Consider the following 18,173-nt stretch of genomic DNA (forward strand, 5'->3'; position numbering starts at 1 on the left):
CCTCCTCTGTCATGTTATTTTTCACAACACTCCTAATCGCTGAAAGTGAAATACTCGATGGTGATTGGCTAATTATTTTTACCAATGGAGGCACAATTCTCCGGCTATGGATTTGCCTCCCCGTCTCTATCCGCTCAGACTCGCGTTTCGCAGATTCGGCTTTGGGTAGGCTTTGGGTAGGCTAGCCTTGCCTTGCCTCCCCTGACAAGCTGCCACTGCTTTCACAGTATTGCTAAAGATAAGTGTTACTTATTTTACTCGCAATGTCCTGTGACAAAAGACGAGGGCAATTGTGTTTTAGACCATAAACGTAGAATAGCGATTGAGTGCGACCTAGTAAGTGGTGAGTTATTTTGCTAATAAAATGATCATGCCAGAAGAATAGCATGAAAACTTTATTATGTCTAGTCTATCTGTATCATCTTGTGTGCTTTTATGATATTGCCTATTACGCATGCGCGGCAAGATGATTTTAGCGTTTCAGTGTGGACGAGAAATTTTTGGAAAATACTTGAAAACGTGTGGATGGAGACCATTTTTAAATGCATCTGGATTAATTTAGATGTAGTCTTAATCTCCCAACACTAGTCACAGCTAGAGTTAAGTATGTTACTAATAATATCTTCAACAGTGTAATTAGATTACTGAACTAATTACTCTCTCTAAAATGTATTGCATTACTATCCTCGAACAGTTAACAATCCAAGGATAGCCATGAAACTGCTCTTTTAATTCTTTCAAATAAATAATATAAAATTGCATGAATTATATTTATCCCTATTTAAAGGAAGAAGGTTACCTTAAAAACATACATTTTATCAGTAGACGTTATATTTTGATGTTAAATCCACTATTGATTTATATAGAATTATTCTAGTCAGTATTTAATGCAATTACATCTACTCTTAACTCTTTACTTCCTCAGGATGGACTAGTGATTAACCATCATGCTGACCACACTCTGAACAGTTTCTGCCAGTGGCAGTCAGGTTTAGCCGGGCGAGGAGGTCGCCGTCATGATCATGCCATCCTGCTAACCGGTCTGGATATCTGCTCCTGGAAGAATGAACCATGTGACACTCTGGGTAAGGACGACATCTGCTGATTTGACATGCTTGAAGGACGTCTTTGACAGCCATGTCTTTTGTTTTTAAGACCCCATGTTAAAAGAAGTTCAAGTTTTAAACGCGTCTTGAGATACATGTTCTAAGTGTTCACCTTTGTAAAATTTGTCAGTTCCTTCTTAAAGGATTAGTTCACTTCAAAATAATTTTTTTAATCATTTGCACCCTCAAGTTGTTTCAAACCTGTATACATTTATTTTTTTCTGCTGAACACAAAAGAAGATATTTTGAAGAATGTTGATAACCAAACAGTTGATGGACCCCATTGACTTCCATAGTATTTTTTTTCCTACTATGGAAGTCAATGGGGTTACCCACATTCTTCAAAATATCTTCCTTTGTGTACAGCAGAAGAAAGAAATTTACAAAGGTTTGAAACAACTTGAGGGTGAGTAAATGATGACAACATTTTCATTTTGAAGTCAACCATTCCTTTAACGTATTGTAAACAGATATAATAGAACAAAACATAATATGTTAAAACATAGCGTTCCTGTAGTTCAAATGGTAGTGCATGGTACTAGCAACACCAGGGTCATGGGTTCGATTCCCAGGGAACGCAGGGTGATATGTATATCTTGAATGCACTGTAAGTTGTGCCAAATGCTTAAATATAAATGTAAAATGTTAGTCTGAAAGTCAGTGTAAATGCAACTCAAAGAGACTTGCACTGTTTATGATGCCATTAGGCTACTAATAATCAAACTGCATTAATGTTGAGAAATAAAGAAACGCTGCTCACTGCTCATGTCTGACAAACTTTAGTAGCTTTAAAGCCCTCTGCAGTTACACGTTGAAAGCACTCTTTGTTTTATTGCTTGTAATGTTTCTTAAGATTAGCTGAAAAATAGTTGACTACACATCATTGTTTTAATTTCTTTACATTTTTTTGTAGTTTTAACAGTACTACTGTATTATAATGTTTTTTAATTTTTAATTTTTTTATATCTTGGACATTGAGAACCACAATGTGTAAAATGCTAAATGCATTAAAAAAAAAAAACATATTGAATTAGCATCTAAATATTGTTATAATATTGAACTGGGAGGTCAATGGTAACTCCCAGCCCTAACCAATACTAGTCTTGTATGTAACTGGCCTATTATTGGACACTTTTGCCTTTGAATTAATAATGGCTGATAGTGAATATCGCATTTATACATTAGGCATAAGTTACTGAAAGCCTTCACTTATGCTTTATTTACACCACTATGTGACAGTACAAAACAAAAACAAAAACTTTTATGCTGATGTCAGGTTTTATTGTAAACCTGTACAAAAGAGTAAGAAAACATAGGTGTGGTGTGACATTTAAGATTAATGACCTAAAAATATACTGTTTGTCTGGTGATGACTGCGCTTAGTCATCACTTAAGCTACTGCTAAATTGCCAAATTATTAGAGGTACAGTAACAACCTTTTTCTCTAATAACCTGTTTCCTATGAGAGCTCGAGCTGTGTTCTCCACCCTGTGCCACATAAAAGAATCTCTCCCTGCTAACCCCTAACCCCATTAGCAAAGCTAGCCATGCCCCTCAAATGCAAGGCCGCAGTTCAAAGGGTGCTGAGAACACAACATTTGTGGAGTGTCAATGATTAACACTTGAGCGCAGACTGCAGCTCGCACAGCTCACGCTTGGAGGTGAAGGGGTCAGGGGGTCATGGGAGATTTCACGTCCCTCACAGGTCATGGACTGGATGATTAAAGAGCTACGCCGAACCTTTGATACAACCGTACACTCTTTACCGTACCGCTAGTCTGAGAAAACCACTGAATACAACATGAATTACCCTCATGCATCATTTCTGCATATGACAGTTTCTTGAGAGTAAGAAATATTGAAAGATATAACATTACATATGATAAATAAAAAATTTTTTGGACCTTTTAGAAATAAATCAATTGTAATGGGCCCTGAAAGACATTTTTAGTAAAGTATGTGATTTTTTATTTTTTTTATTTTTAAATACGATTTTCAATAAGGCTGGAAGACAAATAAATCACAACATAATCTGGTACAACACATTTGTGCAATACATGCAAGTATTTTATCACTTGGTGCGTATGTGTCAAAAAACAGCACATATTTTAAGCGATTAAATCTAAGGAAAATAAATCAGACTCCTTTGGTCCTTTTGGGGTTTGACTTTGTTCCAACGTACACTGGGCTTCATCTCCATAGGTTTTGTATTAAAGAGTAAGAAAGTCCGAATTTGTCATAAAATACAGTTCTCTTAGATCTCAGACCAGTATTGCAACACATATAGAATTGTTCAAAGCATTTTGTGAGGTTGCCTTTCTATTATTTTTTATGCCTTCTACAGTTAATATACTACTCCTAGTTGTAGAAGGCATAGCATATAATGTGTTTCAGATTCATACTGGTTGAAGTAACTCATATATCTGTTCAGATTTCCTGCGACTGACTCAAAACAACTGGATTTGATCTTTATCTTGAACTGGCAGTTGTGAAACAAATACTCTCGAAATCTTGATCTGATTACATCAGTCCACCACTTTTTTTTATCTCACACTCTTATGTTTATTGCCGTCTCACTTAATTCGATTATGGACACTACTGTTCAAAAGTTTGCAGTTAGCAATCTTATGAAAATCACATTAAAGATATTCATAAAGTTTAAAAAGATTTCTATTTCAGATAAGTGCTGTTCTATTCAAATTAATATTCATCAAAGAACGTTGATATAATAATAATAAGCAAATCAGCATATTAGAGTGATTTCTGAAGGATCATGTGTCCAAGACTGGAGTAATTATGCTGAAAATTCAGTTTTGCTATCACAGGAATAAATTACATTTTAAAATATATTCACATAGAAACCAGTTATTTTAAATTGTAATAATATTTCACAATATTACTGTTTTACTGTATTTTTGTCAAATAAATGCAGCCTTGGTGAGCATAAGAGACTTAAGAAACATTAAACAATCTTACCGACCCCAAACTTTTGAACTGCGGTACACAGTTCGACGATATGAGATGATCAGGTATATATTTATTTTTGCAGGCTCTTTGGCCCCTTATACAAGTTGTTGGCTTGACTTATATAGCCATCATCATTCATTCATTCATTCATAAATTCATTCATCCTTCCATTCATTGTTTCAATTTCAGGTTTTGCTCCAATCAGTGGAATGTGCAGTAAGTACCGCAGCTGCACGATCAATGAAGACACGGGACTAGGTCTGGCCTTCACAATTGCCCATGAATCTGGCCACAAGTAAGAGTCAAATTTATAATGAACCTCTATTAGATTCCCTCATATCCAGTTGCCTGTATTGGATCAATGAAAGCCTTGTTTTCCACAGCTTTGGAATGGTCCACGATGGCGAAGGCAATGTGTGTAAGAAGTCGGTTGGAAACATTATGTCTCCCACCTTGGCTGGACATAATGGTTTATTCTCATGGTCATCCTGTAGTCGACAATATCTAAACAGATTTCTAAGGTGAGTAAAGACTTGTTTTGACATCTAGGAACTGTTTCCCAAATAACACTTTCGAAAAGGCAGTATCATGAACTTTTCAATGCATCAATACAATTACAGTGTTGTGGAAACTGTAATAAACTTTCAGTCACGTGGAGAGACTATGCCAAAATCAAATGCTTTACCCATTGGCAGCACAAAGTGGCATTAGAAAAACAGTCCAAAGATTAACAACATGCCCTTTACTGAGCATCTCCTGTCCATTAGTCATCCATGCAGAATCACCCAGCGTGAGCCCAGTGAGAGTCTAGACACCAACCTCATCTTTTAAAAGTAGTATTTGTAGTGCTGTTTTGGTTGTGATATGTAAAACCAAGCAGCTCCAACAGGTTTTAAATGTCACTTTCTGTCTGAGAGCCACGTCTGTGCTTGTGAAAGTGGATCAGCTTGACCTTTTGCCCTTAAATTAACCAAGGTGTCAAATGAACCGGCCTCGTGCTCGGTTATCATGATGAGCTCATCTGGGCGAAGCTCCTTGGCAGCGAGCTGGAATCAGTAGTTCTAGGCCTCAGCAGGAGAGAGTAGGGGTTTCCTTGCCAGGCATTGTGATTGTAGGTAAACCGCTTGTAACAGCTGGTCTGATGTTGTATGCACCAGTACACTTGTTGCTTCATTATGTTGTATGCACCAATATGCCCGCTTCATTATTAACACTCCCTGTGATATATTATTCCCGCGTCGGCTCGACCATGTTTAGGGCGGTGCTGAAGGCGCCAGCGAAGTTTTGGCACTCTGCCAGCTAGATGCATGAGTGTTTCAACCAGGTCCGGTACCCGAACTGGGTGAGGCGGGGCTTAAGTGCTTTTCTGTCACCTCTGCATATCCTTCGCGATCGATTTTGCACGTTTGCAGATGGAGCGTGTTCAGACCATAACGTTCTGACCGCGTTTGTGCAGGACAAAGCTCTGGGGACATCAAGTTACAGGGACTGATGGAAGCTGTACAAAGTACATAGGCTACACCGTAGCATAATTTCAATGAATTTTAATGGACAGTGAAACAAAGGCAGAACACCGTACAATTTAATAGGTATCATTATTTGACAGAACACCGGCACAGTAACTTCATATTGACGTGCAGCTAAACAAAGGCAGAGTACCGTAACTCAATTTGAGCGTTCCAAAACAAAGCCAAAGAGCGGTAACTGGTGTTACGGTGTTCTACCTTGGTTTCTTATGGGCTTTTGGAAGTTACTGTTAAGACAACCCATTATTTTCTCGAAAAAACTACGGAATTGACTCAAGATACTTATCCACATGATAAAGGAGGTCTTGAATGTGCCAAAAATCTCAATAACTCATTTTCGACCAAAAGCGAAGTTACGGTCTTTTGCCTTTGCACGGCAGAGTTGCAGTTGGATTCCTGTCAGTCTTGAGATTTAGTAAATGTAAAAAAAAAAAACTTTCCATAAAGTATGCTTTCTGTAGCTCAAACCATAGAACTATTGGTGCTAGCAATGTCAACATCGTGGGTTAGATTCCTAGGGAATGTATGAACTGATCAAATGTATACCTTGAATGCAAAGCGTCTGACAAATGCATAAATGTAAATGTAAAGTGCTCAAGTTCAGTAGAGCATTCTCGGATGTCATTGCATGTTCTGAGTTCATGGAACTCGCAAACTCAGTAAAGGCCGCTAGCTTGTGCGGGAGCTGCAGTTGGACAAGGTCCATTTTCAGCTGAACTTTTGGAGAGACCTCCATTAGATTGCAAAGGCAAAAAATAAGCACTCTGCCATAGAGTGCTGCAGGGATGACGCATTTTTATAGGCCAAACCATGTAAACGAGTTTTAGCACTTACAGTTCCATTATCCTGAAGTCAATGTTTTTTTTTTGTTGTTGTTTTTTTTTATGGGCTTTTGGTCAAATGCCTAAAAAAGGTCTGTGGTTAAAAGAAGCTCAAGATATTTTCAAATTCCAAAACAAAATCAAATTTGTTTTGGAAATTAGCGACAAAGCAAACCTCAAAGACTACATCCTTAAGAATCATACACTTAATAGTGTGTGTCAATGGGGGGAAAAAATCCTATTGGGTTTTTGTCAGGGGAACCAGAGTGATGCTAACTTCCGGGTTGGCCTACAAAAATACAACATCACTGCAGCACTCTATTTCCCCAATAACATACGCTGACTGATACTCTGACTCTCTTGACGACACATTACCTGGCAGGAAACTGATCATATGATCTCCACTGACTTCACTCGCATTGGTAGTTGCCCTTTATTTCCATAATATTAAAACTTTTCTCAACTTTCTCAAATTGGACATGCCTACATCTGGTCAAAAATGGTCACTGTCTGCAGACCTCATAGAGCAGTCGTGGCCTAATGGATAGAGAGTCAGACTAAAAACCCAAAGATCACAGGTTTGATTCTCAATACTGGCAGGAAATGACTGAGGTGTCCTTTCCCCAATTGCTCCCTGGGCACCGCAGCAAAAATGGGGTTGCTCCAGGTGTGCGTGTCCACGCTTTGCAGTGTGTGTGTGTTCACTACTCACTGCTCCTAATGTGTGTGCACTAATTTGGTTGGGTTAAAGGACAAGGACAAATTCTGAGTATGGGTTACCATACTTGGCCTTTACGTCGTGTTAGTTAGTCAGTTCAGTTCTCCATTAAAAATGAATGGGACCATGATGCTTTATTGCTGACTCCCCAAAGTTTGTGGTTTGAGTTTCTCCATCTCATTTAGTTCCTCATTTAGCATCCTGAAGCCGTAAGTGTTGCAACTTGACGTAATGAACCAACCAATCAATCCAATCAGACTGCATGGTTAATCAAATTCATATGTACCAAAACCTGTAGTGTGACAGTGGCATTAGTGTCACCAGAGTCTGCCTGTGAGCCCACAGCTTTTCCACGGCATCTGAAGGCGACAAACTGCAGAATGATCCTCCCTTATTTCTCTTTCCACACCCAAGACACCCCAGTGTGCTGCCGACAAATACGGCAATGCTCTCTCCGTCAGCTGTCCTCCCATCTGTTTCTCATTCCTCATGAGCAGCCTCACCTACGTCACCATGTGCCTATCGACACACAGCCTACAGATCACAAGACCTTCAAGTAGCTAAAGCCTGATCTGCTTTCAGACCCTCTCTCATTCCTCTTCACAGCCTTCCGCTTTTATCACTCCCCTCACTAATAAAACAGAGCTTGAAAGGGAGTCTGGCCGGGTCTGGTTCGAGCAGGTCTGTCTTATAGCTGCCGGTCGCCTTAATCTGGGGGGAAACTTAAAGAGGTGACACTGGGAAAACTGAGTGGTGATGAGGAACTGAATCAGATTCATCTGACTCTGACATTCCTGCCTCTGTGGGCCAGATGCTGCTTCATTGATCCTTCTCCAGATAATTGGAAGCAGGAGCGGAAAAGGACAGGGTTTCCCTTCACAGTATCCACTGAAACACAGAGGGATTCTGGGATAGCTGGATGTTCTTCAACTTTATATTGCACTGTTCTGTAACAACAGCATCTGTATGTACAGATACAAACTGTTCAGTTGACTACTCATCTTTACTAGTCAACTAGTCATTCAGAAAAGTAAAAACTTCCCCCAATTCATGCATCCCTAAACTCAAGTATTGTATGGGAGCAGCAGTGTGCCAACTTTCTGTCCAATCAGTGCTGCTTTAAAGCAATCAGTATTGTAAAAAGCGCTATATTAATAAAGGTGACTTGACTTGACTTGACTTTGACTTTCATTATTTTGGTTGATCACCTCTATTAGTATGTTTTTACAGGATGTGCTTGTTATATAGTATAGAACTAATAGACTAGTTGATGTGACCCCCATTACAAATATACATCCCACACACTCTCACATACTGACACACTCTCGTCATTGTGCGGGCGAGTGGCCCGGAGCGTCTGCTAAACTACTCAGAGCTCATTCAGGGTTTCACTGTATGTCTGATTGTGTAAAACACACGGTATTAAACAATGTAAAATACTTTCTCATGATCCTTGATATCGTTTACAAGCGGAGCCTCTCTGTCGGCCTGTACAATAACGGCAGCGTTGAATAACATACGTCATGATAAAGTCTAAATGTAGAAATCTCTAAATGTAGCCAGGGGAACTACTGTTGTTATGTTGTCATGGTGTCCATCTCTACTGTACAAGAGTCAAGCTGTTTTACAGTTGTGTTTCTGTCTCAGTACCGCCCAGGCCACCTGTCTATCTGATGAGCCCAACGCCATACAGGAGTACAAATACCCCGAGAAACTTCCTGGAGAGCTGTACGATGCCGACACGCAGTGCAAGTGGCAGTTTGGAGAGAAAGCCAAACTGTGCACTCTGGACTTCAAGAAGGCAAGGCCATTAATATCAATATTTCATATTGTTTTATCAATGAAATCACTTCTGAAAAAAGTAATGTCAGAAATTTCATATTCATGAGTTGAGTGCACATGAATGGCACCACATGACACATTCTTGCTAAATTTTGTGTAAATACCATTGTGTAAATATTGTAAAATAAGCTATTTAATCTTGACAGGAAACACTGCTTATTTAGCCTGTTAATGATGCGAATATTTATGCTACGAAACTACTACACGTGAATGATAAAATATGTATGAAATTGCCCGGCATATGCATTTTACTTTGACCAAAATCAGAGGAACAGCCGTTATTACCTCCGATTTGGACGTTTCTATGAGCACTTGAGTTTCCATGCTGATACATGCTTAACTAGGTTAGTGCTGGTTTAGTGTTGGTCTGCTTAGACATACTGTTCTCCAACAAAACTTTCTGCTCAAGCAAGCTTGCTCTTGTGAAGCTAGTTGGTCAAGGAATTCTTGTTGATTAAGCTAGTTAAGAACACTGGTTGTAACTAGTGCACCAACTTCCAAACATACACTACTGTTCAAAAGTTATTTGATCAAAAATAATAATAATATTAATATAAATATTATTACAATTTCAAATAACTGTGTTCAATGTGAATATTTTCTAAAATGTAATTTATTCCTGTGATGCAAAGCTGAATTTTCAGCATCATTACTCCAGTCTTCATCATTCTAGTATGCTGGTTTGCTGCTTACGAAACATTTCTGATTATGATCAATTTTGAAAATAGTTGTGCTGATTAACATTTTTGTGGGAACCAAGATTTTTCAGGATTCTTTGATGAATAGAACGTTTGAAAGAAGAAGATATTTATTATTATTTATAATGTTGAAAACATTATAAGTCCCTTTAGTGCCACTTTTGATCAATTTAATACATCCTTGCTGAATAAAAATATTAATTTATTTCAAAAGAAAAAAATCTTACTGACCACAAATTTTTTATCTGGTAGGCCTAGCCCTAGTGAAAAAATAACTATGGAAACATTTATTTAAAAAACATTTATTTTATATTAGGTATACTATACATATGTACATTTGCATTCATATAGCTTTAGACGTACTGATATACATTTAAATGTATTAATTATTACTCATTTATTATTAAACGTATTTGTAGTATACGTAGCATAAAATTGGTATTTATTTTTCACTAGGGTTAAGTCTTGTTTTCCGAAATCTGTATCAAAATGAAGTGAGTTTGAGCTCAAAACAACAATTTTAGTATATCTATTTTTCACTAGGGTACGTATGCAGCTTCAAATGTCTTCTCAACGGGAACATTAGACTGATATATTTGATCCAGCCTGAGCTGCGTTACGGTTAAAGTTATTTCAAACTGATAAGAATCCATTTGTGTGGTTCTTATCATGGAGTTATGGTCATCATTTGGAAAGAGGAAGCTGATCCAGGTTCACAAGGAGAGCAGGGATCAAGCGTGACAGTGTGATTGAGAGGAATGCCTCACCTGAGACAGAAACTAGTGCTCGCGGTCACTTCACTGAGGCCTGGAGAGATCTGTCACGCTGCACCACAGCACACATGTGCCACATTTTCTATATAATCATGGTTTTTTTTTAGGATATGGCCCTGACAACACACATGCATGGCTGTTCAGCAAGCTCCACTGTTCATAATTTAGAATGTACAATGGCTAAAAAGTCTACAAAAATATATATTTGTTTGTTACATTGTTGGTTTCAACATCACATTGAATTTGAAAAAGATCTGACATGATTTGTCTTGGATTCATATCTCTAACCTGCCATTTTTTATAGACTTTTTATAGTCATTGTATGCAGGGTTTGAAATTAACACCCGCCAACCGGCCAAATAGGGGTGAAAATCCACAGTGGCGGGTAACCCATATCAACACGCTAGCCAATTTGGCGGGTTATGGCATCATTATCAAAGCCCTTCCCTTAAAAAGATCCTCAAACATTACCAAAACAAAGAATAAAGAGGGTCGCGCACTGAGAAAAACGCCGCGCAGTGCCACGTCTTTAAAATTTGAACACCTTGTTCTCTTACGAGAGGTCTCTCGTACTGCGTAAGATATCTTACGCTAGGGGAAAATCCTTTTTCCGCGAGATATTGAAGCCAAAAATTATCCTTAATTTTGTAATAATGCAAAACGCGTTGCAGCAGCAATGCAGACATAGGCGAGACAGCTCGCGCGCCTATTGGCTGCTCTGCGGCAACTGCAGCAGCCTATCGAGCGAGGCCTGGCGTGACGTCAGACCCAATCAGGGCACTTCGCGCCCGCTGCGTCACGTCCCGCCGAAATGGGCGTGGTCTAGGCCTATAAATATCGCTCGCAGGCAGCTATTATCTGATTTTTCATCCTTCAAGCGAAGCACACGCATCGCTGGAGCTGGATTAGGAGCCGCGCCGTCGAGAGAGAGCACCTTCAGCGGGACGAGTCACTGAAGTCGCTGGCCGCGCCGCCTTCCTGCCTTCCTGCTGCGCTTTCCGGCGCTTATATCCTTCTCTTTATTACACTGTATTTCTGTGTGTGTGTGTCGCCGCTGCGACACACATTTCTAAAAGAGCTAGCGTCTTTTTAAAGATGCCTTCCTGCGGCTCGTGCAGAGCCACACTCAGCGACGGGGACCGCCACGTGATCTGCGTTTCCTGCCTGGGTGAGGAACATGCAGCTCTCGCGCTCGCTGACGGCGGATGCCCTCACTGCGAGCTGATGGCAATGGCGACTCTGAGGACTCGCCTAGCCGTCTTCACCGAGACTGCTCCCCCGCCCGCCGCGGCGTCGCGCCGTAAAAAGCGCCGTGCCCAGCGGGCCCCGGAACCCTCCCTCAGCCGCCAAAGCTCGCCGGTTCGCCCGCTTGCTTCCCCGGCTTCTTCTGTTTCGCTTCCTGACGGACAGCGGCCGCCGTCTGCCGCCGCTTCCGTTGATATCGCGGATGAGGAAGCCCTGCTGGGAGAGGATGATTCCTGCTCTATCCTGGCGTCAGGCAGTGAGGATTGGGCGGGCTCTGAGGACCCCGCGCCCCCTGCCCGCACTTCGTCAGGCAAGAGAGCTTCCATAGAGACGGAACTCATGCGAGTACTCGCACAGGCCGCGGCGAGCCTCGGCCTCGAGTGGTCTTCGCCTGAGCAGCCCGCTCACAACCGGCTGGATGGATTTTTCCTGCCTGGGGAGCGCGCTTCACCTGTGTCCAGACCGGCGCCCTTTCTTCCTGAGTTACACGAAGAAGTCGCCAAGTCCTGGAGCGCCCCCTATTCTGCTAGAGTGCGTCCTGCTGTTTCTTTGGCATTCTCCGCCGTTGACGATGCCAAGAACAAAGGATACCTCTCGCTGCCGCCGGTTGAAGAGGCGATAGCGGCCCACTTATGCCCGCCCTCCGCTGGACGGCGCGCTAAGCCGGCCCTACCCTCTAAAGCTTGCCGCACGACGTCGAGCTTGCTCCACCGCGCTTTCTCCGCCGCCGGGCAAGCTGCGTCAGCGTTGCATACCATGGCAACGCTCCAGATCTTCCAGGCCGATCTCCTCCGTAAGCTGGATGAGGAAGGACCTGACGCGATCTGCGTGCCGGACTTAAGGAGTGCCACGGACCTCGCCCTTCGTGCTACTAAGTCCGCAGCGCAAGCCATTGGACGGACTATGGCTTCTCTCACCGTGTCTGAGAGACATCTATGGCTGACGCTCTCGGAAATGGCCGAGTCTGAGCGCACCGCGTTCCTCGACGCCCCGCTTTCCGCCGCAGGCCACTTCGGATCCTCCGTCAAAGATTTCGCGGAGAGATTCGCAGAGGTACAGAAAGCGTCTCAGGCTATGAAGCACTTCCTCCCGAAGCGCTCCAGCTCTGCAGCAGGCCGTGCGAAACCGTCTGCTCAGAGCTCACAGCCACAGCCACCGTCCACTGCCTCCACTTCACAGCGCCGCCAGGCCAGAAGCGCGAGACCGCGCTCCCGCTCATCCGGTCGCCGCCCCGCAGGACGCGGCCCGCGACCTAAGGTTACGGTGAAGCCCGAGGCCCCGAAGTCGTCCTAGCACAGCTAGGAAAACGACGGTGTTCCAGTCCCGCTGCGGCCGGACTCACACCAAAGCTATTCGCTCGTCCAGTTCCAGAAAATGTGACTGTTCCAGTGTTTTCTGCAGCCAACAAGTCGGTTCTGTCACCCGCTTGCCTGCACACAAATGCCGTTTTCACGTCTACCCAGATAAATCCCCAAAAGAGCGTATTTTCTGGTGTCCCGGCCACGGCCGATGGTGTTTCGTGTGTAGTAAGAATGCCCACTGCCCAGTGCCCATCCCTACACATAAGCACAGCCTGTCACACAGGGCTCGCGCACATAAAACCGACTCAGGTCGGTTGCGCTTCAAACATGGTGAATGTGCCCACTACCCAGTGCCCACTAACACCACGTTACGCATGTCTCACGGTTTCTGTAAAAACGAAACCAACGTGCACTCGCTTCACGCAAGCGAACGATGTTTTCGGTGTGATAAATGTGCCCGCTGTCCCGCGCCCACATCCACACATAGACATGACAGTTCCCACGGGAACCGCCCAGCCCTCCCCCTCGCGGTTAACCACCGTAGAGGAGTCGAGCGCGGGCAATCTGCCCGCTGTCATCAGCGCGCCCCATGCCTCAAATGTCACGAGCGACACGCTTGTGTTACAGCACACAGAAGCTTCTCCATCGCTGAGCGAGCGGAGCGCGCTTCGTATTCGACCCCTAGCTATCCATGCAGACGCATGGGCAAAGCTGCCCGGGATTTCGAAGTGGGTGCTGAACATTATAAAAAGAGGCTATTCGCTGCAGTTTCGCCGACGCCCTCGCCGCTATGTGGCGCGCGTCGAGACCACGGTAAAAACAGAAGTAGCACATCTACTTCGAGCCGAAGTGACGAAACTATTGAGAAAAGGGGCCATAGAACCCCTCTCTCAAGATCAGAGCGAAGGAGGGCTATACAGCAGATACTTCCTGGTACCGAAAAAAGACGGGGGTCTCAGACCCATACTAGATCTAAGGCAACTGAACAAAGTGCTTGTGAAGCGACAGTTCAGGATGCTCACGACCAGGCAAATCCTTGTGCAGATTCGCCAAGGAGATTGGTTTGTGTCAATAGATCTGAAAGACGCGTATTTTCAAATACAGATAGCGTCACGTCACAGGCGATTTTTGAGATTCGCCTTCGAGGGCCAGGCATATCAGTACACAGTCCTGCCGTTCGGCTTGTCCCTAGCACCCCGTACATTTACGAAGTGCATGGACGCGGCGCTCGCACCCCTCAGAATGAGAGGCATGCGAGTGCTGAATTATTTGGACGATTGGCTGATTCTAGCGCAATCTCGCGCAGTGCTCATAGAACACACGACCATTTTACTCGATCACCTCGAGGATTTGGGTCTGAGTGTCAATTGGGCGAAGAGCTCCCTGTCACCCAGTCAGAAAATATCTTTCCTGGGCACAGAACTGGACTCACTATCCATGATAGCGCGACTATCACAACGGCGCGCGGTAGACATTCGACGCACAGCGAACTCTTTTCGCTGCGGCGCGTCTGTCCCGCTCAAAAGATTTCAGAAGATGCTAGGTCTCATGGCCTCAGCATCGTCAGTACTCCAGCTGGGTCTGCTCCGCATGCGCCCGCTGCAGTTTTGGCTGAAAGCGCGAGTCCCACGCAAAGCGTGGGCACCCGGTTTGCTTCGCCTCAGGGTCAATCAGAAATGCGTTACAGCGCTGAAACCCTGGAAAGCGAACGACTGGTACCAATCAGGTGTAAGCCTGGGGACTTCCTCGAGGGTGAAAGTGGTGTCCACGGACGCGTCCACCTCGGGATGGGGAGCGCTGCTCGAGGGCAGACCGTTCTTCGGCCAGTGGTCAGAACGGGAGAAGCTCCTGCACATAAACTGCCTCGAAATGCTGGCAGTAGACAACGCGCTGACGCGTTTTTGTCCCCAAATAAAAGGTCACCACGTCTTGGTCCGCTCGGACAACATGTCTGTGGTATCCTACATAAATCGCCAGGGCGGCATCAGATCCGAGAAACTGTACAGGCTGGCAGAACGCCTCCTGGTATGGGCTCAGTGCAACCTGCGCTCGCTCAGAGCAGCGCACGTGCCAGGGATCATGAATATAGGACCAGACAGACTGTCCAGGAACAACGTTCCGGCAGGCGAATGGTCCCTACACCCACAGACAGTCCAACTGCTGTGGAAGAAATTCGGCAGAGCGGAAGTGGACCTGTTTGCGTCTCAAGAAAACGCTCACTGTCAAGAATTTTTCTCCAAGAGCAGGAGCGCGCTGGCCCATGTGTGGCCCCGCCGCCCGCTCTATGCTTTTCCCCCCGTCTCTCTCCTGCCTCAGGTGATAGAACGGATCAGGGAAGAAGGATGCTCAGTACTGCTGGTAGCACCGTTCTGGAAAAACCAACCTTGGTTCCCAGCCGTGATGCAGTTAGCAAGTACTGCCCCGTGGCCAGTACCAGTGAGGAGAGATCTCCTCTCACAGGCCCGCGGCTCGATCTGGCATCCTCACCCGGATCTATGGTCCCTTCATGTCTGGGCCATCAACGGGTACATGTTGGACTCCCTAAAGGAGTATTAAACACGATCACGCAGGCTAGAGCTCCGTCTACAAGACGACTCTATTCTTCGAAATGGTCAGTGTTTTCGGGCTGGTGCACAGCCCGTGGTGTGTCACCCACAAATTGTGATGTGACGGAGGTGCTTTCCTTCCTACAAGAGCTGTTGGATGGGGGCAGGGCCCCCTCCACGCTCAAAGTTTATGTGGCGGCTATAGCAGCGTTCTCAGAAACAACGCTTGGTCAGTCAATAGGAAGGAACGATTTAGTCATCCGCTTCCTTAAAGGAGCTAGGAGACTGAATCCTCCCAGACCTCCCTCAGTCCCCGTATGGGACCTTTCTACGGTTCTGGAAGCCATGAAAGGTGCGCCATTTGAGCCTTTACAGTCGATCGATTTGAAACACCTGTTTTTCAAAACGGTGTTTTTGCTGGCTCTCGCTTCGGTGAAGCGCATAGGGGATCTGCACGCGCTCTCTGTGAGCGCGGCGTGCATGGAGTTTGGGCCCAATGACTCAAAAGTTATACTCAAACCTAAGCACGGTTATGTTCCAAAATCCCTCAACACACCGTTTAGGGCGCAGATTATCTCTCTGTCAGCCCTACCGGTCCCTGATGAGGAAAGAGACGCGAGCCTCCTTTGCCCAGTCAGGGCATTACGAGCTTATGTGTCTCGCTCGTCTGTTTTCAGACAGACGGAACAGCTCTTTGTTTCGTTTAGCGGACGTTCTAAGGGACTAGCCGCGTCGAAACAGAGCCTATCCAGATGGATAGTTGATGCTATAGCGCTGGCATACGCCTCCAAGGGCATGCAGTGCCCTTTGGGTGTCAGAGCGCATTCCACAAGAGGCATGGCCTCTTCGTGGGCTTGGTCGAGTGGGATTGCCTTGCAAGATATTTGTATGGCGGCAGGCTGGGCCTCCCCGTCTACATTTATAAGGTTCTATAACCTAGAGGTTCCCGCCCTGCAGGCCAGGCTGCTGTCGGTCTAGACTACCAGTATTATCTGACCTGATGCGTTCAGCTCAGAATGCTGCGTTTACTGAGCACAGCTCAATTTTCGACAGTTTAAAGCTGGGCAAACTGTGTAAGACCCACATTTTTTTCCATCAGTTCAGGCCGTACCCCGCCCTGTCTGTATGATGAAATTTGCGTCCCTTCGACGCTACTTTATGTGGAAAGTGAGGCTGCACCCCTCCTTCTCCCGGACTCTCTGTGAGTTCACTGAGTGATTGTGCACTATATGTACCCCGGGCTTTCGCCCTTGGGTCTTTGGTGTCAGATCTCAGCACGCACGGCGTTTTACACTGGGTCCCCTAGCGTAAGATATCTTACGCAGTACGAGAGACCTCTCGTAAGAGAACGTACTCGGTTACTAACGTAACCTCGGTTCTCTCTAGAAGAGGGACCGAGTACTGCGTATCTTGCCGTGCATGCACACGCTCTGGTTGCTTCGATGATGAAAAACCAGATAATAGCTGCCTGCGAGCGATATTTATAGGCCTAGACCACGCCCATTTCGGCGGGACGTGACGCAGCGGGCGCGAAGTGCCCTGATTGGGTCTGACGTCACGCCAGGCCTCGCTCGATAGGCTGCTGCAGTTGCCGCAGAGCAGCCAATAGGCGCGCGAGCTGTCTCGCCTATGTCTGCATTGCTGCTGCAACGCGTTTTGCATTATTACAAAATTAAGGATAATTTTTGGCTTCAATATCTCGCGGAAAAAGGATTTTCCCCTAGCGTAAGATATCTTACGCAGTACTCGGTCCCTCTTCTAGAGAGAACCGAGGTTACGTTAGTAACCGAGTACGTTTTCTACAATATATATATGGTATCATACCATACCATACGCATAGCGGCGGCACCACTCGGCGTCTATCGAGATGTCTGAGGCACAGTGCTTCCAGTCTGGTTCCAGTCTTCCCTAGGAGACAATTAAGAGGCCACTTTTTCCAACCTGTTCTAATAAATGCCACATGTACAAGACTTTTGGGGAAAAGATACCTAGCGTCTTTATTGCTACGTGCAGGTAAAATCAAGACAGTTATAAGAGAATCACAGAGAATTTTGTTTTTATTTCTATTATGAATGGTACCCTTAAACAGTGATTGACTGTCGTAAAGCTGAAAACAATACAATGATTCAGAATCAGATTTAAATCTAAGCTGTGACATTGATACTCTGGTATAGTAGAAGTTTTGAATGGTCGATAACTTCAAAATTTAGCAGCCAAATTTGCTGGTGAGTGAAAAAGTTAATTTCAAACCCTGACTATGTGAATAAATAAGTATGTCAGATGTTTGGATACAAATGTGATGCTTAAAATGGAATGCATCTTTTTCTTCTTCTTTTTTTTAATAACACATTTACAACACAAGACATAACAACATACAAACTTTGCAATGCACACTCATACATACATGACATACACCCAAAAAGAAAGCAGGATTAAAGGTGCTGTATGACATTTTTTGACTGTACTAAAGCTTAAAAATACCATAATATGTTTGCAGATATTTAGGAAACATTTTAAGTTCACACATTTTCACCGAAAAACAATGTTACAGCCAGTTATTTTACTTTAAAATGTGCGTTCTGTGTTGGAATGTCTGTTTTTGTTTTGGTCAGTGCAATACCGCACGTTGA

At 44.3% G+C, this 18,173-nt stretch overlaps 1 protein-coding gene across 2 annotated transcripts in view; it reads left to right on the top strand.

Moving 5' to 3' along the window:
- Positions 1 to 18,173, top strand: part of adamts16 (ADAM metallopeptidase with thrombospondin type 1 motif, 16) — an 84,943-nt gene that overhangs the window by 18,159 nt on the left and 48,611 nt on the right. For both annotated transcript variants that reach the window (XM_082150257.1, XM_082150258.1), the window contains exons 7-10: positions 926 to 1,085; positions 4,263 to 4,368; positions 4,457 to 4,594; positions 8,786 to 8,939. In XM_082150257.1, coding sequence (XP_082006383.1) covers positions 926 to 1,085; positions 4,263 to 4,368; positions 4,457 to 4,594; positions 8,786 to 8,939 — 558 coding nt within the window. The remainder of the gene's footprint in view (positions 1 to 925; positions 1,086 to 4,262; positions 4,369 to 4,456; positions 4,595 to 8,785; positions 8,940 to 18,173) is intronic.

The sequence above is a fragment of the Leuciscus leuciscus genome (assembly GCF_965113295.1).
Source record: "Leuciscus leuciscus genome assembly, chromosome: 20".
NCBI lineage: Eukaryota > Metazoa > Chordata > Actinopteri > Cypriniformes > Leuciscidae > Leuciscus > Leuciscus leuciscus.